The 26,605-nt window shown below is 44.1% G+C and overlaps 2 protein-coding genes across 6 annotated transcripts in view; one reads left to right on the top strand and one right to left on the bottom strand.

The window, feature by feature from the left end:
- Nucleotides 1-8,784, bottom strand: part of NPRL2 (NPR2 like, GATOR1 complex subunit) — a 29,705-nt gene extending 20,921 nt beyond the window's left edge. The window contains exons 1-2 of one of the 3 annotated variants that reach the window (XM_029599524.1): nt 8,549-8,784; nt 1,375-1,466 (exon numbers count right to left, since the gene is read on the bottom strand). In XM_029599524.1, coding sequence (XP_029455384.1) covers nt 1,375-1,466; nt 8,549-8,635 — 179 coding nt within the window. In that variant the 5' untranslated portion in view covers nt 8,636-8,784. The other 2 variants (XM_029599525.1, XM_029599526.1) reach the window with 2 other exon arrangements.
- A 37-nt stretch (nt 8,785-8,821) lies between these two features.
- On the top strand, nt 8,822-25,041 carry LOC115090433 (cytochrome b561 domain-containing protein 2). 3 transcript variants are annotated; one of them, XM_029599529.1, is made up of 4 exons: nt 8,822-9,011; nt 9,736-9,906; nt 13,205-13,242; nt 19,041-25,041. In XM_029599529.1, exons 2-4 carry the CDS (start codon nt 9,780-9,782, stop codon nt 19,542-19,544), a joined length of 669 nt encoding a protein of 222 aa, XP_029455389.1. In that variant the 5' UTR covers nt 8,822-9,011; nt 9,736-9,779; the 3' UTR covers nt 19,545-25,041. The 3 variants fall into 3 exon arrangements, with proteins under 3 accessions (XP_029455389.1, XP_029455387.1, XP_029455388.1); XM_029599527.1 differs by lacking the exon at nt 8,822-9,011 and adding an exon at nt 9,018-9,168; XM_029599528.1 differs by lacking the exon at nt 8,822-9,011 and adding an exon at nt 9,187-9,380.
- Nucleotides 25,042-26,605: the final 1,564 nt, after the last annotated feature.

Here is a 26,605-nt window from a genome sequence, read left to right on the forward strand (position 1 = left end):
GATTCAGCAAAGGGAAGTCTTGCTTTACAAATCTGTTAGCTTTTTTTGAACTTGTGATTAAAAATGATCCAATTGAAATAGTGTATTTGGATTTTCAGAAAGCATTTGACAAAGTCCCCAGTGAGAGGCGCCTAAAGAAACTAAAAAAGTCCTGGGATAGGAGGCAATGGATCAGTAACTGGTTAAAAGACAGGAAACAAAGAGCAGGACTAACTGGTCAGCTTCCTCTGTGCAGAGGAGTAAATAGTGGTGTGCCTCAGGGATCTGTACTTGGACTGGTGCTGTTTTACATATGTATCAGCAATCTGGAAAATAGAATAGTGAGTGAGGTGATCAAATCTGCAAACAACACAAAAGTCTTCAAAATTATTAACATGAACAGACTGTGAGAAATTGCAGAAGGGCCTGGCGAGCCTAGAGGACTAGGCATCTAAATGGCAAGTGAAATTTAATGTGGACAAGTGCAAAGGTGCTGCACATAGGGAAAAATAATCTTGAGTACAGGTACACAACATTGGGTTCTATATTAGACGCCACCATCCAGGCAAAACGGCATTGGCTGATCTCAGGTGCTTCACTGCCCCTCGCATGTGGACAAAGGAGCACCTAGGATCCGCTGGCGCCATTTTGAAAAATGATTGCAATGGAGCAGGAATCTCTCCTGCCTCCAAAAGACCACCAGGGATTTGCCAGTAAGCCCGAAGAGGCTCCAGTGTACGAGTTTTCCTGCGGGGTAGGGGCGGATTTTATTTTTCTATATGAGGATGAGCCTTGAGGAAGGGGGCAGGGTGACTTTTTTTTATTTTATGACCCAGGTGGAGGTGCAGGACAAAGAGTAGGTAGAAGGGGTTTTACAGGGCATTGCAGTTCTTTTAGGAAGACACCCCAGGAGCACTGGTAGGTGATTTCCACTAAGCTCAAGTGAGAGAAAAAGTTAACTACACCTCTTCAGGAGTAGCTAACTTTCTTGGATTATCATAATGGGTGAAACTTTCACCAACATGCGAGTCACAACTTCATGTATAAGGCCCTAATTTTGGTGGCTCTGAGGATTATTACAAAACTTGATAAGACGACAAGGTGCTGGTTCATACTCATCTACCCAAGACGAAGATGATATCAGGAACAAGGCTTCTCACACTTACTCAATTCAATGCAAAAATTACTGGCAGTGATTAGCTGACAGGCATCGTTAGCTGCTGCATCACTGCAGTGCTGGGCAGTTACGGAATGAGTGTCACTGCGAGATCCCTCAGGCACGTTATCTCTATCACTTATCAATGATCCAGCAGATCTCTACATATTTTCTGACACCATCTTTGCATCTGGAATCCTGTACTACGCCATCTGGATCCCTCCCTATATTCTACTCACACTGTGATCAACTTGTTCTGCAGCTCCGGTTTGGTGATGATATAAACCTGCACAGTGTCGAAGAGCTCACGGGAGATATACTCCTCTGGCACCTGCAATATCATAGAACAAAATCATAACATTAATACAAAATAGATTTGACAGATAATCTATTGGGTAAATCATCAGTATCTAATTAGCACAAGAAACATTATATACTTTTTAATATATAAGTGACAGAACTGCCAAAAGTTAGATGCCTCAAACTCAGGGTAGCTATCAATATAAGAGCAACATCAGTATTTCATAATGCTTCCTACTCTAAGGAAATGGATTTGTTTTTAAATGTGGAAACATTAATTTGTTTTGTTTTTAAAACTGCTGGGTGAATGGAAAGACAGCGTGATTTTACCGTGTGTTAACGCCATCTGAGTTTAGCTGCTGAGAAGGCTCTGCAACACCCTCTACCCGGTGTCCCTTTTGTCAAGCCCCCAAGACCCAAATTATAGGTGCTGGGGCGACGCGGTGCCTGGGCCTAACCCCACACGTGACACCAGGGATCCCAGGCTCACTGCAGTGCTCCACGCTGCCACAGCTACTTGAACCTCTGAACACAAAACCCTCCTGGAGGAAAGGAGGGGTAGCAGACTGACATTCAAATACCACATGAACGTGGAATAAACAGTAGAAGGAAAGGTCTAGAACATCATCATAAGAGACTCAGGAAGACTGTAAAAGAGGCTTGACAGAAAAAAAGACAGTGAATATAAGAACAGCCCTCCACCGAAGCTGGCAGGGGGGGGGAAATGTATGGAGTTTTAGAAAAATCTGTTTATTGTTTTCAGAAGACAAGTACACCAAACCGAATCAGAAGTACACCAACAATCTCAGACAAGTGAGTAACATGTCTTCTTCAGGTTACTCCCCTCCCAACAATCCCAACTGTGGCTGCAATTTATGATACCGAAAGAGAATTAATTAGACTGCAAACTCTACAAAACAAGGAATCTAGGTATGGTTTCCAAACCTGAAGACATTTTTTGTCTCCTACAGGTTTTCTTGGATACAGACAATTTTTCCATAAGTAATAAGCTATGCATTTGTATTCGCCACTGTTCCAGGGTGGGCGCGTCTTTATGTATCCATTGTATCGATACACACTTTTTAAACGACACAACAAGCTTTGCCCAGGTACAACAACATTTATTAGACATCTCATAATCATAAAAAAAAAAAAAATCTAATAAACCTAGGGGTGCGTCTAAACAGCATATCCTTCCCAGTCCATATAGAGATATGTATGGAGTTTTAAAAGGCAGGAGATAGGCTGGTTTGCTGGTGGTGCAGTGTAGAAGGTCCCCAGTTCGATCTCCGGCTCAGATAGGACTGGGGATGCTACTGGGGGCAGTACTCCCAGCCCCACAGAGAGGAGGGGTGTTGAGAGCTGTGGTCATTACTCAAGGGTGGCCGGATTCAGGGCTTATCACAAGGTCTTGTAAGGGGTCCTGGTGCATGTTTCCTAGCTGAGGAACACTGGAACAAGGACCACATATAAAACAGAATAGAAAATAGGGGGGAAATTATGTAAACTTGTTATGCATTTACTTTTGTGATGGTGTAACCATGAAATTAATCTTAACTATTCTGCATTTATTTTTATGGTTTAAAAAATGTGATATGCCTTGAAATACTTCCTTGGTTATTTTCACCTTCACTTGCAGCTTCTCTCTCCTAACTTGTTCCCTACATCCCACATAAGGACGGTTCTACAATAGGCAGGCTGAGATGGCTTTCTCGGGCAGCCGCCTCAGGCAGCAAATTTTGGGAGGGGGGCGGGCAGCAAGAAGTGTCCCCCCAAAATACTCCTGCATGGCTGCTTCACTTTGTATTTTGCAATGCTAACACCAGCGGGGTTTCCGCACCCCACTGGCAGGAAGACCCGTGGCAGTGCAGAATGACATGCTGACAGGGTTCCCACTCCCCGCCAGCAATATCAGGACCCCGAGGCATCACGTTAAACCAGGGTGGGGGGAGGTGGCTGTTAGTGATGAGGGAGGGTAGAGGTGGCGTAGGAAGGAAAGGGCAGGGCAGTGAGTGAGAGAAGGGGTGAATGTAGCATAGAGAAAGGGAGTGAATGAGTGAGAAGAGAGAGTGTATGTAAGAGGAAAGGAAGGGAAGCAGTACAAGTCAGGTGGAGCGTGAGAGGAAATGAAGGGAAAGGGAGCAAGCGTGCATGGAAGGTGTGAGAGTGCAGGGCTGGTGGATGCACTAAGCAGGCTAAAGTGGCCATCTACAGCACCAGAGTTTTGGAGGCATCACAGCAGCGACAGGACGGCAGCAACTGCTCCTCTTTATTCCTGCCCATGCAGACCCAGAAGTAGAAGTTGTGTCATGTGGGCCTGTGTGGGTGGAAAGGAGGCAGCACAATCACTGCAGCCAGGAGAAGGAGCAGCGCTGATCCATGTGGCTGGAAGAAAGGAGCAGAAATAGCATCAGCCCGTGTGCTGGGAGGAAAGTGAAGGGGTCCCCCTGGGGCGAAGGTGGATGTTGCTGCCGCTTGTGTGCTCTGGAGGGGAAGAAGGGTGAGCGTGCATGTATGAGAGAATGAACATAGGAGATCTTACATGGAAAAAGAACGTTCCAAGAGCAGTCATCTGAGGTAAAAATATCACAACACGAATAGCAGAGTTTCCCAACCAGTGCGCCTTCAGACCTGATCAGGTGCGTTATACAAAAAAAATAAAAAAGTCACCACTGCATGATACTGAGATCTTCTCTCAGCATCCCACAGCAACACCACACACCAGTGATGACTCTTCAACCTGAAGGAGCTCCGTTCCGAGGACACGTATAATCATCGTCTTAGCTACGGCACCAACTCCAGAGTGCTGGAATTACTGGCAGCACACACAGCAACACCTTGCACACAGCACTCTCTCTTCTCCCCGCCCCTCCCGAGCTTCATCCTTTGAGGGCCCAGGCTGCATGAGACAGGGAGAGCATGCACTCAGCACTGGATGTGGCAACGGAGGATCTCTGGCAGCCACGTGTGTCAGTGAAAGCAACTGAGCTGACTGCCACAACTCAACGATATTTATGTATAGAGGGATCTGGCCCACTGTGATGACTTCATGTGTGTCTCTCCTTTTGTTTTATAATCTGGAAGAGAGACTGGTGGGGCTTTCAGCGCTTTCCTAGTTCTTCTTTTAACCATATAAATGGTACACCACCCTACCCCATGGAGGGTGGTGTACCACAGAACATTTTTGTTAATGCATGTGTGCCTTGGGCTTAAAAAGACTGGGAAACACTGATGTGTATTATATTCACATGTACTGCAAAAAGACACTTTGAATCCATAAGGTATCAGGCCTATAGTAAAGTGCACCATGTCTAGGCTTGGCCCATAGCAAACCATAAATAAATTGAACTACAATTACAATATAGTAAACCTTCTATACCATAACCTCCAGCACTCAAACAGTAACAACCCTGCCTATGAAAAAGCAACACCGCCCTAAAACACCAATACACCTCCTATTTGGAAAACAGAACAAGCCAGGCTGCAATAGATTTCTACACAGAACCTACAAGCTCGCAGAATACCTCACCTTGTTCATACCCGTAGAAGACAGACAGACCTTACCAAATACAGAATAAAGAGACAAAGCATAAATAGAAGCACATAGGCAAAAACTGCACTGGAAACTGAAACAAGCCAGACTATATGCATTGCAACAATGTAAAAAACAGAAACATCACCATTCCTCATAAATCAAACAATAAAATCAAAAAACAGCAATAGTAAACCATACTAATACAAACATTTCAAAACTGACAAATAGAACATTCAATAATTAATGCACATAAAATTTAAGATATAAGATATCAGACAAATAAAAAAAAGAAAAAAATTCCATGTTCATCATTGCTGTGGACTAATGCAGGAGAAGAGGTCTGCACACAAGGTTTGTCCTCTTTCACACTAACACAAACCTTTAGGGTTGGGGAAGCAGTTGATAAATTTTAAAATAGAACAAAATGTATAACTTAATTGTGTTGGAGGAGGGAAAGAGAGTGAAAGGCTAGGTTCGCTTAGTGGGGTGGCCAACCTGTGGCATGGGAGCCACATGCAGCTCTTTCAGATGCAAAATGTGGCTCTTGCTCTCCTGGCCACCAGTCAACTGCGTAGCACTGCAAAGAACAGAGGGGAGAGACTGGAGCAGGAAGTAAACAGAATAGAACAGAACAGAGCCATTCTGCCCCAGCGTCCCTTCCCTCTCATCACCCGACAGTGTTGCTGGTTGCTGCAGAGACAGAAGGGAGGTGCTGGAGCAGGGATAAGAGGGTTTTCTCTGCTTATCCCTGCTCTACTACTCACCCCATTTGCATTCAGCAGCAGTGGAGGACAGGAGTGGGTGAGTTTGGAGCTGACAGGACAGCACAGAGCCAGTCAGCTCCCTGCTCCAGGCCCCTCCCCATCCTGTCCAACCTTCCACCCCCACCTGCCACCTGGAGTAGAGGAGCCTTCTCTGGTCTACTGGGGAAGGGCTGGAGATTACACAGCCCCTGTACCTCCTCCCCACCCATCCAAAGCTCCAGTCAAACCAGAATAATTTATGGCAAGGGAAAGGCGGTAAATGCTGAGCAGTGCATGAAGTGAATGCTTGAAGGAGAAGCAGTGCAAGAGGGGGTGAACTCTTCTGAGGGCAGTGACATGAAAAGAGCTGAATACTGCAAGAGTTGGGGGGAGGAGGGGGGGGGGAACAGCACCATTAGGAGCTTCTCCTGTGGGGAAGATGGGGGAGTGAATATTGTTTCCCTCCCTATCTCCCTCGTCAGCAATGAAATTAGTCAGTCTGGCATCTTATTCCTTCTCAAGGTCCTCGCTGCCACATGTTCTGCAGCGTGAAGACATCAGGGCTTGGGTGGGGGAAATGTAGGAAGAAAGAGAGGACCAGGATAAAGGGCAGTATGAGATACATTTGGAGCAGAATGGAGGTGGTGTGTGAAAGCCAGTGTTGGGGGGGGGTAGAAGAGGTTCAAAAGAAAGGGGAAAGGCAATAGAAGGGAATGAGAAAATTGGGGGGAGGGAGGGTATAAAAACAGAAATGGTATCAGGGTGGGGCAGAGGGTGGGTGTGTGAGAAAGAGAGCCAGATTGGGAGGAAGGATGAGGATGGGTGACAATCATAAGCAGTGAAGATGGAAGAGAGAGAGAGATAAGGGGGGGGGGTGAAGGGCAAGAACAGAGCCAGAAGGGCTGATGGGACGTGGGGAGAATGGAAGCTAAGTGTGTGATGGGGTGAGAGAGCTAGGAATGGTGACTGGAGGGGGAAGGATTTCAGAGAGAGACATATGGGGGGATGAATGCTTCTAGAGAGAGTGACTTGAAAAGGGGTGAATTTTGGGGGTGAGAAGATGGGTGTGTGAAAGCCAGAAGGGGAAATGGTGGAGGGTGCATGTGAGAGGCTCTGGAGGGGAGAGAGAGAGTAAGAGAGAGTGGGGACAGGAGAGATACTGTGGGTAGGCAGAGGGTGAGGAGGAGGCGGGGACAGAGTAGCGCAAGGGGTGTGGTGGGGAGGAAGGTGTTAATGTTGGAGCCACTCAGCCCCTCCATAGTTCATGTGGGATTTGAGTTATATTATGCTGGGGCTAATTGAGAGAGAGTGATGGGGACAAGAGAGAGAAAGACAGATTGGGCAGACCATATGGAGAGCAAAAGAAGATGATGCTGGTCAGAGACAGGTAGGGATAGGGTGGGAGGACTGAGAGAGACTAGTGGCAGGACTGAGATATTGGGGGACAGGATGGGATTGAAAGTGATGGGAACAGATTGAGAGGATTGAAAGATTAGGGAGATAGGATGGAGAAATTGTGAAAATTTGTAGGAGGAATAAGAGAGGCTAATGGAAATAAATGAAACAGACAGAGGGACTGGTGGAGACAGGACTGAGAGAGAGAGACATGGGGAGAGAGAGAGTTTATGGGGACAGGAGTGAGTAGACTGTTGGAAAGAAAGCGTGAGGTTCTTTGGTACTGTGGATCCTAATTTCTTGGCTCTTGGTGCATGAAAGGTTGGCCACCCCTGGCATAGGGCATCTAATACCCTTGCACCAACGCTAAGAGAGTGCATTACACACGGACTCCCACCATTCACTCATCTCCCACATCCCCGGGGATTGCAGATGCTGGGGAACATGGGAGGCAGGTGGTAGGGTTCTTGGAAGTGTGGCAGGATTGCCAGCTTCCTTGAAATATTATCACTGATATTCTATCTGCTACTCCTCTGGGAACCCTGACCCCTGCCTCCCCCTTCCACAGCATTTTAAACTACCAAAAGAGCTACACTCCAAGAGGAAACCCTCCAGCCCTCTTGGTGATTTCACCTGTGGGGTACCGGGGGGGAGTTCATCTCTCACCTCAGGCACCAGATTGCCTTGAGCCGCCACTGCTACCAAATATAGATCTTTATGTGCCTGATCCTATTATCCTCATGCTAAGCTTTTACCTGTACAGCCAACTCTTTCAAAGTCATACTGCTCACCTGTTTTTTGTTTTTTAATTTTTAGTTTGCTAGCCCTACATATAGCGGTTTCATTCGGTCTAAAACAAGACAAGTCAGCAAGTCCACTGATTGTTGGCAATGCTAAAACAATTTAGGACAGAAAGACTCTGATTAAGTATTTTCAGATCTTAATGATCTAAGTCTGTATATTTCTAAATCTTATACGTTTAAAAGAGGGAAATCACTGCTCCCCCAACTGTATAAAACCCATCCTCCTGAAGTCCATAACCTCCTACCACTGATTTTGCATTGAAGAATGTGTTCACACCTCCACCAGCAACATTTACCCTCACTAGTATCATCCCCTGCAAAGTCCACGATTTCTTGCTCCAATCTGCAGTCAGCAATGGCATGCCTCAGTTAACATGGAGCAGAACAAGGCTTCCTAACCACTCCAACAACCAACGTCTTATGCTATTAATCAAATTGACTTAGGGAATGGCCTCTGCTATTTCTGGCATCAGTAGCATGGGATCTTATTAGTGTTTGGATAATTGCCAGGTTCTTGTGGCCTGGTTTGGCCACTGTTGGAAACAGGATGTTGGGCTTGATGGACCCTTGGTCTGACCCAGCATGGCAATTTCTTATGTTCTTATGCAAAGCTTCCATCAAGCACGCAGCAGCTCACCTGATACGTGATCTTGGGTCCCAGCGTGGGGTGGAACTCGCTGAAGAAGATGCATTCAATGCGGCTACCACTGCTGCAGCTCGCCATTATCCACGGCCACGCAAAGTGGGCGACTACGACTTTTCCGCAGCGCTGCGCGAAACACGCAACTCAAATATTCCAGCACGGCCCATACGTAAATAGATAAAACACGCAGCTACCGCCGGCGCGTAATGCGACGTGAAAAAACGTGCTGCTTCTATTCCTCATAGGCCCCTGCAATGTTACGAAAACCACGCAGCTCCTATCCTTTTGCACTGTCGGCCGTGCTACGTGGGACGCGCTGGTGGTGACATAGGGGGGGGGGCGGGAGGTGCAGGAAGGAAGCGGCAGAAGAGGCGGAGGCTGGCAGGGCTGAACGAGACAATTGCCGGAAGAAGAGCGCCCCTGAAAGTCTCCCGGAGAGCGGTGACTGGAGGGGAAAGTAGGTAACATTTCTACCCCCTTTCATGCTTGGACAGTCAGTGTCAAGGGATCCAATGCTGAAGGACTCTGCAGGATGCAAGGATGCTACCATTTGCCAGCTGCTCGTGCTGCTGCTGTAAAGTCGCCAGTCAGTCTGGACACCTGTTGCACGGCGGGTTCGTCTGATCCTTCCGGCGCACCGGGGATGTTGCCTTTGTGCCGCTGCCAGAGCCGCGTTCATTAGCCCCAGAGCGTCAGCATGAAATGCTGCTTTATACATGAAGAAAACAGTGGCAAACCTCTGAACCCCCCCCCCCCCCCCTCAGACCTGCGTGATTTCTCTCTACGATGATACACCTGAATTTGACTTACTTTTGGAGCAGTACAGGTTAAATAACAAAAGATAAAATGGCTCTAGAAACAGGAGAAATATTTATTTTTCTGAATAAGAATCTCATATGAAATGTTGTTGGTTTCAGTGTAACGGGCATTTCGGAAAGCATTATTAACTTGGGTGGTGGGGAGGAAGCGATGAGTCCACCAATCTATTGATGTGATTGGGTGAATACCCTTTGGTACAAAAAAAAAATGGCATCAAATATTTTGTGATTCTGTAGAAAATATATTTATTTTCCCAGCACGGGTGACTAAAAGTGGAGCAGGTACTCAGTCTGTGAAATCGCTTTATTTTGTACTGTACTTTTCAGCACTCATCTCTGCTGTGTTCCTTCTTAACTAAGCAGGAGCGGATGCAGGAGCACTGCCTGCAGCAGGTGGATGTCCCACTATGGCACTGAGCAGTGAAACTGAGACTCGCATCTATGGCTGGCTGCGAGCTGCATCAGGTGTGGCAGCACACCTCGTGGCTCTCACATTCACCATATCTGTGACTACTGTTACCAGACCGGGATCAAGTAAGTAAAAAAACTGGATGAATGCTTTTTTTTTTTTTTTTTTTACAGTGCTACATTTCTCACTGAGGGTTAGAGGAGTTACTGTACAGTGCTGGGATTTATGATTGAGGGAGAAGACTAGCCAGTACTAGGGTTTATAACGGGGGCGGGGGGGGGGGGGGTAAGGAAGGAGAGGCAACTGCACAGTATTTGGAGTTAGAAATATAGAAACATGAAGTAAAAAAAAACCACCTATACAGCTTATCTAGTCTCCCCACCCACACCAGCTTTCCAATCCCTACCACTCCCTCAGAGATCCTCTGTATTTATCCCATGCTTTCTTGAATTTAGATGCAGTCCTGGTTTCCACCGCTTCCACAGGGAGGCTGTTCTAGGCATCCACTATCCTTTCTGTAAAGAAATAGTTCTTTAAATTACTTCTGAGTTTATACCTTTTCATCCTCATCCTATGACTCCCCACCTATGATTCATGTCCACTAAAGCTTCCTTAATTGAAAGAAGCCTGCCTCCTGGTACATGGGACCTTGCAGGTATTTAAATCTTTGTCTGTCCTCCATATGCTTTAGAATGAAGACCACTGACCATTTCCTCCTCATTTTGCCAGACCAGTCTAGACAAGTAGGTTTTCTCTCTCCTACCAGCAGATGAAGGCAGATTTTGTCTTGACATCCCTCCCTATATAGTCTGGTGCAGCAGGGAAGGTGCAAATATTTCCCTGCCTCCAGCAGATATTAGTTGGGCTCTGGTCCAGCAGAAGCCTCCTGGGGCAAAAGTCTAAGTCAGAGGCTGATTTCCCCAGCAGAAGCCAGGGCCAAACAGGGGACTTCTCCCAAGATAATTAAGAAAAAGTGACTGCTCTTCTCTCCCCAGGGCAATCGGGGCTGATGTTTCCCTGTATTCCCCTTCTGGCTAAAGAAGAGGTACTGTACCTTTTAAAAAAACAAACAAAAAAAAAAACCCAGCACCAAATTCCGGGCCTGTGGCAGAAGGCAAAACAAGCCAGTAGAACACTGCAAGAAGATATAAAATGAGTTTCCCTGTACGTACCCGGATCAGTCCAGACTCCTGGGTTTTGCCCCCCAGCAGATGGAGACAGATGTTTTTAAAACAAACTCCACCTTACATAGGATGGTGCCACCTACAGTCCGGCAGTATTCATCTGTCTCCAGCAGATGGAAGGAGTGCAAAACCTACAGTCTGGTCTGTGAGAATAGTTTTTGTAGGAAAGTTAGTCAGAATTAGGAAATTTTTTCTTTCTGTCTCTTTGCTAGTGACTCAACAATATAAAAAAAAACACTCTTTGCCTATTGTAAACCAAATGTGGATATACACACTATACAGGCCACTAACCTATCTTTCCCACAGCTCACTAATTACCTTGTATCAAAATAATAAATCACCTTTTTAAAGAAGATACAAAATTTTTTTTTATTATTAGACCACAATTTCTTATATAAATATTATCCTATAAAGAATATTCTATAAAGCTTCCAAATTGAAATATGTATTACTCTCTAACAACCCAATACATTCAAGAACATATCTTGATTTTTCTTTCACACCAACATACTCCATTCACATCTATACCCCATTCATACATACCCCATAAAACATGTACCAATGTCACCCCAAATATTTTCTCTAAATGCAAAGTTGCAATAGATATTGAGTTACAATGGATATCATGTCAATTCTTCACCAAAGGTGAGTATAGATATGCTCAAGTCCACATATGTACTTGTCACTCCCTAAAGAATACTTGCTGGTCAACAGGTCGATAGTCACGCACTCCAATTCACCAAAAATGTGTGCTTTAAATGCAAAGGACTGCTAATTGCAGCTAATGGTCACACACTCCTCTTCACCAGCGAAATCTGCTTCACAGCACACTTTGTGCTTCATATCCAACAAGGTGCTAATTGCAGTTGATGGTCAGACATTCAGTTTCTCCAGAAAGACCTGCTTCACAGCACTCCCACTCCTCCAGCGAAACCTGCTTCACAGCACGCCCTGTGCTTTAAATTCAACAAAGTGCTAATTGCAGTCGATGGTCAAACGCTCTGTTTCACAGCACAGGGCATGCTGTGAAACAGGTTTCGCCGGAGGAGTGGGAGTGCTGTGAAGCAGGTTTCGCTGGAGGAGTGGGTGTGGGATTTGGGGCCAAAATCAGCTTGCCCTCTACCTCCATCTGCTTGTAGGAGGGATAAATCCCACTTGTCTGGACAGGTCTGTCAGGACTCAAGGAAAGACAATTAGCAGGTAAGAACCTAATTCAACCTTTTAGTAGCCACCCTCTTAAGCAATTTCAACCAGTTTATATTGTTTTGAAGTTGTGATCTCCGGAACTGTACACAGTATACCAAATGAGGTCTCGCCAGGTACTTTTTATGCAGGGTCAGTTATCCCCTCACTTTCTTTTCTGTTCACCATTCCTCTCCTTATGCAATCGAGCATCTTTCTGACTTTTACCGCCACCTTGCGATCAGATGTGATCACCTTGCTCTTTTTTTTGTGCTTAGAAAAATTTCACTGCCTATAGTGTACCACTCCCTCGAGTTTTTGCAGCCCAAATTCATGACCCTGCATTTTTTTAACATTAAATCTTAGCTACCAGACTCTGGACCACTTCTCAAACTTTGTTAAATCCCTCCTCATGTTTTCTACACCGTCCTGGATGTCTACCCTGTTGCAGATTTTGTATCATTTGAAAAAGTCAAACTTTTTTTTCCCCTGGCAATCATTCCACAATGTATTTTAATTGAGGCATATTAGGAGGTGACCTGACAGCATTGAGCTTTACAATTTGAGTTTAGTGGGTGACAATATTGGGGTTTATAACTGAAGGCATGTAGGGTGGTTGATCTTGCAGTACTGGAGTTTATAACTAAGGCTTGGGAAAGGGGAGTGTTTTATGACTGAGGCTTGGGGGCATATGACCACACAGCTGTGGGGTTTTATGATAGAGGTTCAGTGGGACATGACCAGATAACGATAGGATTTATTACTGAAGCTTGGGAGAGGGGAGTTGACCACACAGCTGTGAAGGTATAACTGATTTTTGGATCACAATACAACAGGGATAGCCAACTCCAGTTCTCAAGAACCACAAACACGCCTGGTTTTCAAAATATTCACAATGAGATGGATTTACATACAGTGGAGTTTTCAGTGCTATTCTGAAAACAGGCCTGTTTGGGGTACTTGGGGACCGGAGTTGGCCAGCTCTGCAATAAAGTATATGTAAGATTCTTTTTCACACTGTCTACAATAATTTCTATTCCTTTTTCTTGTGCTACAGGTCTGTTTTCCTGGCATCCTTTCCTGATGTCTTTAGCTGTAAGTAAACAAACAGCTGTTGGTGAATATATGGGCTGATATTGTTAAATGCATGACTTGTTACTATCTTCAGGTATGAGTTTCCTACAGTGGCAGCAAAGAGAGAGGAAGAGCTGTGCTACTGGGTTACTTCTGATTGGAGGCAGGAGGGCATGCTAAATGGGTGAAGAGAGATTTGAGTGGTCTGTTCTGTTGTGGAGCAGTTTGTGAGGATAAATGGTAACAGGTGTGGGGGTGGTTGGGGGGAAGAGGCACTGCTCTTGTGCAACTGTTTTCTGTCTGACTATGAGAGAGACATGTGGGAATATTGTTTCCTCTCTCACTGGCTGCCCCTTCTCTTGCACCTGGAGGAGCAGAAGCAGTGCTTCTATAGTGACAGTATGGTAGAGTTTATTGAACCCAGTGGCCATGTTTAGAATCCACATTAGTCAGGTTCCGGAGGGAGCTGCAGTTTTTGGCCCTTAGTTAAAGAATGTCACTGCAACAGTTGGGGTGAGTTTGGATGGGGGGGGGGGTAGAATATAAAAATAGAGGAAAATCCCCATACTATTTGTGATTGGTACTGTAGCCAATAGAGACCAATTCTGGTTGAGTTGGAAGCCCAAATGAGCAGGAAGAATGCAAGACAGTAGGATCATTTAGCCCTAATGGGTGGGTGACATCTTCTGATGACGCTGACACCGACCCATCTCTCAGAGCTCAGTAAAACTTTACTGAGCATGTGCGGGAGCTCCCACATACATAGTCTGCCCCCTGAGCCTCTCAGTCTCTTCCAGAGCTTAAGCTTTAGCAAGGTATTTGAATCTCCAGGGAGGTAGGTGGTTTGCTAAGTATGGCTGTTTCATCCTGCTCTCTATGGAGAACCCTGTTTACATGTAAGCAAACATTGTTTCTGTCAACAAGTAGGCATGAATTAGTCATAACCCATGGGAATTCCCAAGCTGAAGGTTGCATTGCATAGCAATAATTAGACAATCCGGACCCCATGAAGTGGAGAGTGGACTACTAGGTGAATAGGCTGCACAAAACCGCTTGTCCAAGGTTAGTGTCTCCTCAGGACATGCTGTCCACAAAGTAGTGGGATGTGAAGGTGTGAATAGATGACCAAGTAGCAGCTTTGCAAATGTCTTCAATAGAAGTGGACCTGAGATGAGCCACTGAAGTCACCATAGCTCTCACTTGATGAGCCTTGACTAAGTCTGTAAGCCAGCCAGCGCATAACAGTGCACTATATAGTCAGACAGCCATTTGGACAAAGTTAATTTGGCAATTGCCTTCCCAGTCTATTGGGATCAAAGAACATGAACAGTTGAGATGCTTGACGATGAGATTGTATTACCTAAAGAAGACAGTCCAAGGCGTGAAGAGCCCATTCTCCTTTATGTGCACATGGTTCTGGAAATAATGTAGGCAGCACAATAGCTTAATTAATGTGAAATACAGATACCACTTTCGGAAGGAACTTTAAGTGGGTTCATAAAAAAAAAAAATGAAGCTATGGTGAATATGAAACCAGAGCCTGCAACTCATTTACTCTTCGTGCCAAAGTGACAGCTACAAGAAACAACAGATGCCTGGTCCCACACCAAATAGAGTACCCCATCCACTTGAAACTATGGGATCTTCTGGTTGAGGCTTTTCTAGCCAAAATCAACACATTCTCCACCCCTATCAGAAGGAGCAAGAAGATTACTGCTCATTCAACATCCATGCGGTGAGGGCCAGGAATGGAAAGTTGGGATGGCAAAGCCTGCCCCCCCTTCCTGTGTCATGAGAATTGGAGATATCCTCAGGAAACTAAATAGGTAAATGGATATCCACCCACTTGCCGTGGCCAGGCTTGATGCAATGGAGATTATACTTACCTGGATAGTACTGGTGATTAGAAGAGACTGACATTCCAATTTAGCAGAAGAGCATCTGCAGCTGATTGGAAGCATGGAGCAGAACTGTTTGACTTTTCTGTTGACTTCTGAGGGAAACAGGTCAATCCCTAGTATTTCTCCTCCATGAACAAACATGTCATACGTGTTTCTGATCGTGCAGTTATAACACGCTGTTGAAGGAGTTTGCCAACATGTTCTGGATTCCCGGAAGCTAGGTTGCCTGCAGATGGGCATTGTGATTGCCTGCCATGACCAGATTTGGATGGCCTCCTAGCAAAGGGCATTTAAAACCTTTACCTCCCTTCCATTTGGTTATTCATCTGGATTAAAATTCTCTTTCCTGAGAGGAGGTAGAAGAAAGCTGTCGGCGCATAGCAAATGGCTCGCATCTCCAGGTGGTTGACTTACAGATGACTCCACGCTGTAGACCACAATCCTTGTATCTATAATCACACCAATGTGCACCCCACACCCTTTGGTGGAGATGTCAGTAGACTGTGTCACTTGATGTGATGGGACTCCTAATAAGAGACCCACCTTTCAGAATTCCCAAATTCATCCACCACTGAAAAGGCTGTCATGGAAGTCACGGGGATCTGGTGGGATAAAGGTTGAAAGAGCTGATCCCAATGTCTTTCAGAGCCCCCATTGAAGGCCACACATGCAGATAAGTCAATACCACATGTACAGCAGCCACCATGTGACTGAGAAGGTTCAGGACTGACCTTGTGCTGAAGGAAGGCCTTTACTAGACCCATCAGCAATGCAGCCATTCCAAGGACAAAATGTATTCCATACATTAAAAAATGTCAAAGGAAAACCAGATGACCGCTAGTGTGGTTTAATGGTAAGATGAACGAGGCAATTAAAGCCAAAAGGGCTTCTTTCAAAAAAAAAAATGGAAGGCAAACTCAAATGAGGAAAATAAGGAAAAGCATAAGCACTGGCAAGTTAGATGTAAAAAAAGTAAATAAGCAGGCTAAAAATTTGAAAAGAAGCTCGCTATAAAGGTAAAAACAAGTAGTAAAATCTTTTCCAAGTACATCTGAAGCAAAAAGCCTGTGAGGGAGTCAGTTGGGCTGCTAGATGACCAAGGGGTAAAAGAACTGCTTAGGGGAAGACAAGGAAATAGCAGAAAAACTAAACAAATTAATTTTATTTTATTTATTTCTTTATAAGCTTTTCTATACCACCTATACAAATTTTTATAGGTCCAAGCGGTTTACAAATATAATGTACATAATCAAGTTTTAACAAATAATGTTCATTAAATAAAATGAATTATTTGCCTCTGTCTTTACTGAGGAGGATGTTGGGGGTCATACCCACAAAAAAAAAAAAAAAAGTTTCTAATTTTATTCTTTAATGCAATCCAACTTAACAATAAGAAGACTTGTAACAGAAATGAGGTGTACACAATGAAATACGTCAAGAAAAAAGAAAAAAAATAACTTCACACACTTTCTCAATGAAAAAAAAAAAAGGAAATAGAGGGGAATAAGACTAAGCACGAATGTACAATTTAAGGAAAATGTAAAGAATGAGAAGAAAAACACCAGAAATTTCGCAATATGGCCGACTACTGGAATACAATTAGACATGAGAGTCTAGAAGCGCTCTAAGTTGGGAAGTTTCAAAGAAAACATAATTAACATTAGAATATTTAATAAGGCATTTACATGAGTAATGTAAGGTAAATTGACCCCCCCCCTTAGCACTTCAGAGCACATGGAAAGAAACGTTTTTCGACGCAACTGGCTTACTCTGGTAATATCTGGATAAACCCAGATTTTTTTTGTCCATAGAACAAAAATAAACGATTGTGAAGGAAAAATTTGAGAACATTATTCCTATCAGACTGAAATGCAAACGTCACCAAATGAGTTCCTCTATGTGAAATCTCCATAGTTTGAGATGTTTCCAAAATATTTTTAAGATCCATCTAGATTCCTGGGACTGAGATACAGGAATTTCATCAGCTACTTGTGGCAAATAATAAGCCTTAGTAATTACAGACATTCCAGCTGGAGGTATCTTTAGAACTTGAGAGAGGTAATTTTTGAAATGTTCCACTGGAGACATCAGTTTTATAATAGGAAAATTTAATACTCTGAGATTGAAGCTTCTCAGAGAATTTTCCACATTTTCTAACTTCTTGGAGTGTATCTGCTCAGACTGAACAAGAGCTTGTTGAACTTTCTCTACAGAAGTAATACAGGTATCCAGTCTGGATCCAAAAGTGGAAACTAACGTAGCATTAGCTGAAATTCGATTATTAGTATCTATAGTAGCTTTAGTAAGGGATGAAATAGAAGTTTCCAGTACCATCAAAGCAAACCTTTTTTTCTTTTTTATGATGATGATGACTGGTAGCCCAAAAAATAGGAAAAACAGAGACTGGGACATGTCTATACAATAGCTGGGGTGAAGGAAGACTAAGGGAACCTGTGCATGTGGACCTCCCACACATGCTTAGTTAGACATTTACTGAGATCTGGGTCCGGGTCTTTGCCATTCGATGTCACCCACACATTATGGCTAATTCATGCCTGCTTGTTGGCAGAAAAACTGATGACACCCCCCCCCCCCAAAAAAAAAAAAATAATTATGTGATGTCCAAAGTTACAGCAACACACAAAATTTTGTTGCCAACCAGCGCTACTAGTTACTTAATTTTCTTTTAATTTTTTTTGAAACTCAATAAAGAAATGAAAACAATCAAGAACACTTGCTAATAGAAATATCCCATAATTATAGAATTAAAATAACCTTACAAAAAGGAAAACAAAGACAATAAGATATTAGATCTTAGTTGGGGGAGAGCAGAAGAATTACAATAAGAAAAAAATGAAAATGCCTAAGGTGATTTTTCTAAATTCTAGTAATATGATAGCCAGTCATCTATTGAACCAGAACCAATGGGGGAAGCCCTATTTTGCACAAAAAACCAAAACAATGGTACTGTATCATAAAATATAAACCTACTACTCCTCAACTTCATTAAACATTTACAGGGAAATTTCAACATAAAAGTAGCACCTAAGGCAATTTACTCTTTGGTTTCATCATCAAAAAACTTTCCTCCTTAATTATCTTGCTCTAGCTACTTCAGGGAATAAAACAGTCCTTTGTCCCATAAAGGTGCTATCTTTACTGTGGAAATAATATTCTCGTATTTTTGCTTGTCTGGCTCTAAAGCAAAAATTACCAATAACTTTTTGCCCTAGAGGAAACCTCTGTCTTGGAATGTTGCAAGTAAGCAGTTAAATCAAAGCTATCTGAAGCTACATAATTCCCTGATGTACCTATCTCAGATTCTACTTTCCCAAAAATAGGCAGGTAGAAGACTTTTAGATATAGGGGCATAGATTAAATTGGCACTCAAAAGTACTTCAAGGTATAGGGCCGGATTTTAATACCTATGCGCAGGCGTACATTTGTACGTTCAACCCGACACGCACAAATGTACGCCCGATTTTATAACATGCGCGCGTAGCCGTGCGCATATATATATATACCTAACCTCAGGGTCTGCAAGCCCTAAGTATGTCTGCACTTTTTTACTACCAGGAAGGCATTTCATTACTAGTCTTTGATCTTTCCAGGTGTTAGCCAAAAGACATCTGGTGTCTCTTATCTTAACTCATAATCAACTCATTGGTGTTAGTACTAGTCTTTGATCTTCCCAGGTGTTAAGAGACACCAGATGTCTTCATACAATCCTTGTACTTAAATTATATGTAATATATTGATCCACAATCATAAATCATTAGAGCTTGTTCTGATCCATCACAGTCTTCCAGGTTTTAGTTAAACTGCCTAAAATTATCTTCTTACAATTGGTCAAACAGTTTAGTCTTTTCAGGCTACTGTACTGTGCTGAGAATTAAATGTGTTTTCTTTCTCCTGCAGTTCTCTTTCTTCATGACAGAGGCCGTGCTTGTGTTCTCTCCAGAGAGCTCATTGGTCCGCTCCTTTTCTCGAAAGATAAAGGTCCGTGTCCATTGGGCAGTGCAGCTGCTGTCCCTCTTCTGTGCCTTGCTGGGATTGGCCATCATCAGCTATAACAAACATCTCAATAGCAAACCACACTTTGCCACCTGGCATGGATTGATTGGCTTGGTCACAGTGCTGTTTGCCAGCCTGCAGTGTCTGGGAGGTAGCACCCTACTTTACCCCAAGCTGATGAAGAACTGGACCCTGGCAAAGCTGAAGGTGTACCATGCCACATCAGGACTCATTGGGTACTTGCTGGGCTGTTGCAGCCTTTTCTTGGGCATGTGTTCCTTATGGTTCACTGCCTCGGTGACTGGCGTTTTCTGGTACCTGTCCATTTTGTGCCCAGTTCTGACTGGACTGGTTGTCATGAACCAAGTGAGCAATGCATACCTCTATCGCAAACGGAGTCAGCCATGAGAGATGCTGTTTCCAACCAAACTGCCGTTCATCACTCCACTCCGGCACAGTCAGCTTTATTAGTGCTGCCAAACTAATCCCAAATCAGCAGGAGATTTTGTGGCTTCTAAAACTCAGTATTTACTGGATGGAATTTAGAAAACTAAAGCTGGATCTCAGTCTAGTGATGGGCTGTCACGAAGCTTGCTCTACTGAAAAAGGAAGAAGAGAGGATGCACCAGCATAAAGTCAACACTAGAACAGGAAGATGTTCTGGTGAGCCTGGGACATTTCCAGTTTAAACTGGAAATAGCTGCAGTAAATTGAGTATTTTTACGGATCTACATTTTTACTTTTTTTACAATATATTTGTTGTTTTTAAAGTGCATAAATCCAAGGATTTTTGTTATTGGAGAAGAGAGAGAGTGACCATTAGAGAAAGAGACTGATATTGCTCTATCGTTCCAGCTGTGTGTTAACTGGAGCAATAATATTATGAGATGAATTAGGTGACAGCATGTCCCCAGGGCCAGATTCACATTTTGGGTGCCCTGAGGCAGCGGAGTGGGGATGGAGGGAATCTACTCCCATCTCATCCCCTCCCACCCTCCCGTAGTTATCAGAAGTATGTGGAATTGTGAAGAGGAGGGCTGAGGGATCCCAGATTTCCCTGGTCCATTTTCTCTCTTCTCTGGTTCCTCCCCCTTACCTTCAAGCCACAGTGGTGCTCTGCTCCACCGGCAGCAACAGCTTTACAAAATAAATTCATCACAGGACCTTCGGGTACCCATTGCAAGCTCAAGGGCCTGCAGTGTCCTGCCCCTTCCTCCCACATGGGCTTCCCGTTGCTATGGGAAACCATGTGAGGGGAGGGACTATGGCAGGGCCTTGAATGTGGGACGGGCCCCACCGCCGAATTTCCTTTGTTAAAGGTGCTGCTACTAAAGCAGAGTGCCTGGATAGAAACATGGGAGCAGCGGCCATGCTCTGGTGCCTATCAAATAATGGTTTCATGGCCCTGGGTGGGGAGGGAAGGGAGCTCCATTATTTACACCTCACTTCGCTAATGTCATTCTTACCAGTCTTGTGTTACTTGGCCTGAGATGGGTGTAAGTAACTTAACCACATGCTCTCCTACCTTTCAGCTCAGTTTGTAAAGCACTGGATGTGTTTTAGCCAACCATCAATGGCTCAAGGCTCTCACCCTTCCTCTTTCTGCTTGCAGGGGGACAGCAACTGGGCCATTCCATTCCCTGGGCTGTGTGGTTTTGTTTTATGTTTGGTTTTTGTTTTGTGGGGTGTTTGGGTTTGGTTTTTTTTGTTTTTATTTTGTTTTTAAGCAAAACTCTAATCTTTTGGAAACCACTTCTAAGTTAGTGTGCTGTGCTGGATAGCTTATTATGAAAAATGCTTTTTATAAATCTGGCATATAGAGGTAGGCCTGCCGTCCTCTTGCACAGGATAACATTCCTATGTTAAGAGAAACCCATGCATAGCATATATTGTATAATTTTGTAAAAAGTAGTGTGGTTGCCATGTTAGTCCACTTGAATACACAGAAATAAAAGGTCAGCAAACTGAAAAATAATATATACATACAGATATAGAGTTGAAGTATGTGTGTATTGCACTAAATACATTTCTTGAGCAGCTTTTCAGGTTTAAATGGAATGAGCAGCTCTGCCCTCAATCCTTTTAGACATGAGGAAGGGAGTGTCACCCCCGGAAGTGTATTGTTAGGTCAATAAAAGGTATTTCTAATATATATGGGCAGATTTTAAAATCTGCGCACGCGGGGTACATTTGTGTGTGCTACCCGGTTTTCGGGGTTACGCGCGTAACCCTTTGAAAATCTACCCCATAATTTTTTTTTTCTTTAACTTTTCCATATCATTTTGTAAAACTTCACCTGAGTCTCTATTGAACTCTGTACTCTGGATTGCTCTCTTCTCTCTCAGGGGCCGATGCAATACAATGCACTCAGCCTAGCGCACAACTTGACGTGCAGTTGGATATGCATTTTGAAGGCGCAAGAATAACTCCCGATGCAACAATAGGAATAGCGTGTCCAAAACACACGTCCAAACCAGTTTATAGCTAATAGTGCTCATCATATGTAAATACCATGTTGATGAGGCTATTAGCTAGTACCCCCGATGCAAAAAAATATCACTGTGCGCACACGTTTTTACCCGCAACAATTAACATCAGTCCCAGAGCTTGCGTTGTGTTGACGTGCTCAGAGTTAACAAAAAAGTAGAAAATACTGCTTTTCGGTGGTGATTCCACGTTAATATTGCTGCAGAACTAAGTAGGAGGAACCATAGAAAGCATTTTTTTTTTTTAATTGAGCGTCCATTTTCCTAAGCTGTGTGTGGGTTAGGAAAATGGACACTGGTAAATTGAGCATCCATTTTCCTAACCCATGGTTGTGCGCACAGCCACGTCGCCTGGGTACCCAATGCCAAGGACATGCTAGGGATGCCCAATTGATCCCTAGCACATCCTTCTTAGCACAGTGGCTCATTAGCATACTGCATCATGCGCCTAAGAGAGGTGGGTGGGTCTGCATTAGGAAAACGGACATGTTTTCTATGCTCTTATTGCATCGGCCCCTCAGTCTCTCCCTCTTTCCTGCCCTCCATGGCTGGATTCCACCCTCAGTATGTACTTCTCAGGGAGTTAAGGGTCAACAAACAAGTTTGTAGCAGTATTGAAAACTGCTGAAAAGGTTTTTTTGTTTTTAAATTGTCTTCAGCTAAGCAGACCTTCCACAGCTTCCAGCAAATGGCACAGATTAGTAGGGGAAAATATTAGGCATTATGGGAAAATCATGAAAAACATCTAGAATGTTCCAGAAATCATTGTGAGCATGACATTTGGAATAATGATGTGCAAATTGACTGTGTTAATCTGAACACCTACCATGTTGTCTCTCTCAAATGGTTTTGTTACCAAATGTAATGGTTAATATGTTTGCAGACAGAGAACGTAACCATTGATTTTTAAAGAAAAAAGCGGATGCGCCGGATGATTCTGTCTCTGTAACGGACAAACTGGAAGGAGTAAAGAAATAGGTCTACTGTGTTCAGCCCCCATCCTTGGAGTGCTGCCATCCTGTCCTTAAAATCCTGACTACCGCAGTCTGCTACTTATAACCTAGTTGTGTTTTTTTAAGCGGTGGATCGAAGACGAAATTGGCAACATTGCTAAGCCTGGAAGGAACCTCTAAATTGGAACATCTTGGGGAGCAGCTGGAGTTGGAAAGTCTTCATCAGAGCTGTGTTGGGCTGGCTAAAACCTTTCTTGGCTGCAACCACCACCACTGGAGCAAGGAATTTAGCATGCCAGAAGCGGATGATGCATCCCTCTCTGAAACACACACACACACAGCCTGGAATGAGGATCATAAAGGTCTGACCGGACTTTGGAGCAGCTAACGGCCTCCAGCAGACGTAAACAAGTTCCGTTCGGACATTGGCACTTTGGGTTCTGGTGTTGGTAAAACAACCCCTTCCTTTGCACATGTTGGGCCAACTTTTAGACTCTCTATGGCCCTGCAAGCTCACTTTCAGAAGGAAACACCTACAGAGTTTCCCGTTGAAAATCCACTCAGCATTCACCATGGTACAGTGTATGCACAGTGACATCTGAACAACAGCACCACATGGACTCCCCTGCACCTTGTATCTGTAGGGAAATGTGCGTGCACTGTGGAACAATGCACGGGCTTTTACCCACACGTGGCAGAAGGTGGCATTTTCAGTTTTTACAGGTTTAGCCACATAAACCACTTTGAAACTTGCCCTTATTCTATCTGTATTAGAGAAATGTGCAATCAGACAACATGTCCTAGTCTAGTCTTTCTCTTAACGATAACGAATGTGTGAAATCTGTTTGCACTCTGCCCTTGATCAAATTGTCAGAGCAATAGCCAGTTTACAGAAATGAGACAGTAAATGTGCGTGTTGAAAGTGTTAGTTTTTGTAGTGATTGACAAACTTTGAAGCATATGAAACCAGATTGGTACTTGAACTCCCAGAGATGGTGATGCCTGCTATAGTTGGCACGTATTGACTCTCAATATTTATTCATCTAGCTCCATCAGTGTGCACAGCTCTGTACAAGGTAATCCATATGATTACAATATTGAGCACAGGGAGACTAAGAGGTCAATATTCATTAAGCCGTCAGACACGGTATCCAGCTACTCTTAACCAGATAACTTGACCCGGATATTCAGTATGATAAATATCCCACTGAATATCCCTGATTAAAGGTATCCGGATACCTTTATACTTAACTGGCTATCGGTTGAATATCACTGATGAGGCTTAAAGTTATCCGGCCCTGTGTGGCTGGATAACATTATCCTTAACCAACTCTATTCAAAAGAATATAGTCAGAATATAGCCAGTTAAGTGCTGAGGCGCAGGCTAAAAGAAAAAAAAAGTTGTTGGCTCAGTTGCCCTTTCACAGGGCCCGCCCACCCGAGCCGGATACTGTACGGCCCTGTTGGATCACGCCTTCCGCAGTCCCGCACACCTCAGTAGTCCAAAAAAAAAAAAAGTATATTTTAAGGGCTTGTTGCTGGTCTCGCCCCACCTGGTCCATGGTCCTGCCAAAAGTTGCGTTCCTGGAGCCCGCCCCTCCCTCCCCTCACTCTCCTGATCCCTTTAACCTGCTCATCTTTAGTTCAGATGGCAGCAGCAGTCCACCCGATAGTGCTTCTAGGGAGTTACTCTGGAAGTAACCATAGAAGTGCTGGGCCCAGTCATAGTGGACGGTTACCACGATCCGGGCTGAAGCGAAGTAGATGAAGGATTACAGGAGGGTTGGAGTGGGGAGGTTAGGGACCCCAAGAAGGGCTGCGGTGGGCCCTTTAAAATATACTTTTTAAAGATGATTTTGAGGGAGTGGTATATGGCATGTGTAGGTGGGCAGGGCCATATATTTCTAGCTCGGGTGGGCAAGGGGCTATGAAATGGCAACTAGGCCTGCAATTGTTTTTAATTTTTTTTTTTAAACTTGCATATAGCTGGTTAAGGCTAACGTTATCTGGTTCCAATGGGCTCCTATCATTTTAGACCTGCTAGCAGGCACTTCTAAAATTAGTATTTGGCTAACTTAGTTCTGTCCCAAAATACCCCCATCTTGCAAGCCGGTACAGTAAGGACGCGTTAGAAAGAGTGCGGCAGTGCCGGGCGCACCCTCTTTTGCCGCACGCACAGTTCGGATCACATATCGCTCGATACAGTATTTAAATTAGACGCAAATACAAGCCGCGTCCATGAAGCGGTAGGCCTGAGCAATCCATTTTACTGTATAGAGCGGTATACAGCGCCTATACAGTATCCTGGGTGCGCTGGTACCTGTCATTTGAAATAACAGGTACCCGGAAGTGGAGGGTTCTCCTACGCTCGGGCATCGGGGATTGCCAGTCCTTGCTCTCCACCCCTCCCGAAGCAAGGCGCACGGCGAAAATCGACTCGACATGTTGTTAAAGCAAATGTGAATAAAGTGCAACAAAAGTAAACTTACTGCATGTGAATGACAAACAGTCCTCTCTCACCTCGGGAGGGGGAGGGAGGAGTTCCATGTAAACTGCCACACGGCAGTAGTTATTACCGTTTAACTGTGAACCGGAGCGATATGTATTGTATACAGGAACTCCCGGTATATAAAAATCCATAAATAAATAAATAAATAATAAATAACATGTCGAGTCGATTTTGACCGGAGCCTGCCTATTGCTGTCTCTCTCTGCCGGGGCTTGCCTGACGCTCCACACTAACGCAGGGGTAAGGGTAGGCGGTAAATTAGCAGGTTAAACGCGTGGCAAAACTACAGGTTAAAAAGGCGATAATCGGGGCGCACGTTATTGTATGGGAGGGAATAGTTAATCCGATCGTTTACATCTCATATACATGCCGCAGGAGGAAAGGGTTACCAGTTGATTTCAAGAAGCGGTAAGGATGGTTTTAAAAGGGATAGTGAATCACGGGTTGGACTTACGCGGCCAAATTGTGGGTATAAAGCGGGTTAGAAGCAGGGTAACCGTGGCCGCACTTTACTGTATCGGCCTGTCATTCAGCTAAATCGTAGCTGGATCATCCAAGGGCATATTCAAAACTTGCTATTTAGACAGCTAACTTGTGAGTTATACTGCTAAATGGGTTTGAATATTAACCTCCAACTAACTTGTCCTCTTCTGGAGGTTGGGGGAAGGGAGATCACCCGAATAGCCAGGGTTGCAGCTCTCCAATGTTCCAAGGGAAAGTAAAAGCCACAGTTTGGGTTGCTAATCCTCACCTTTTTACATTCATTGGGAATAAAGCACTTATTTCTGTATTGCCAGAGGCTTTTCCAGCCTACATTTCATATCAGTGTTGTGAAAAGAAAAAAAAATGTTAGTTCCACTGCAATGTCCAGTAAATACTATACTCTTACTTTTGTCTGTGTATGTAACTTTATTTTTGCTTTTTGGGCAAGGAAGAACTTAACTTCCCATGCTCTACTTTCGGAAAATGGAAACCTTGTTTAAAAAGTATTTTGGATTCTTTTTTTTTTTTTTTTTTTTTTAAAGATTCTCGTTACAATATAAACCTGTGAGCAAATGCACCCCCTTAATGCACTTCCATTTGCTCTGCTGCTGAGCAGTGTCAGCACGTGCATCGAAGGCAGAGACTGTGCCTGCTCCGCTTCACAGGACAGCTGTGAGCCCAGGGTCTGGGACGCCAGCTGCCATTCACGCAGCCCTGGGCCCCATTCCACCCAGCCACATCTTCCTGTGCTCTCACGAGAGAGACCCTATGCTTGGGCAAACATGTCCTTGAAGATCAACAAAAGGAATGTTGCATTTTCCAGGAAAGTTAATGTACAAAATAAGCCATCAGCCAAATTGTTATAGGTGAGATCTTTTTTTATTGGACTAACGGGCGCTGCCTTCAGCAAGAGTCAGGAACCATGCAGATACAGAATCAATTGGCTGGGCAACCTCATGCCCGATAAAGGGAGCAGAGCTCTTAAGAACTAGTCACAGATGTATTTAGTCCAATAAAAAAAAAGTTTCACTTACAACT

Source organism: Rhinatrema bivittatum, chromosome 4, assembly GCF_901001135.1.
Source record: "Rhinatrema bivittatum chromosome 4, aRhiBiv1.1, whole genome shotgun sequence".
Taxonomy (NCBI): Eukaryota; Metazoa; Chordata; class Amphibia; order Gymnophiona; family Rhinatrematidae; genus Rhinatrema; species Rhinatrema bivittatum.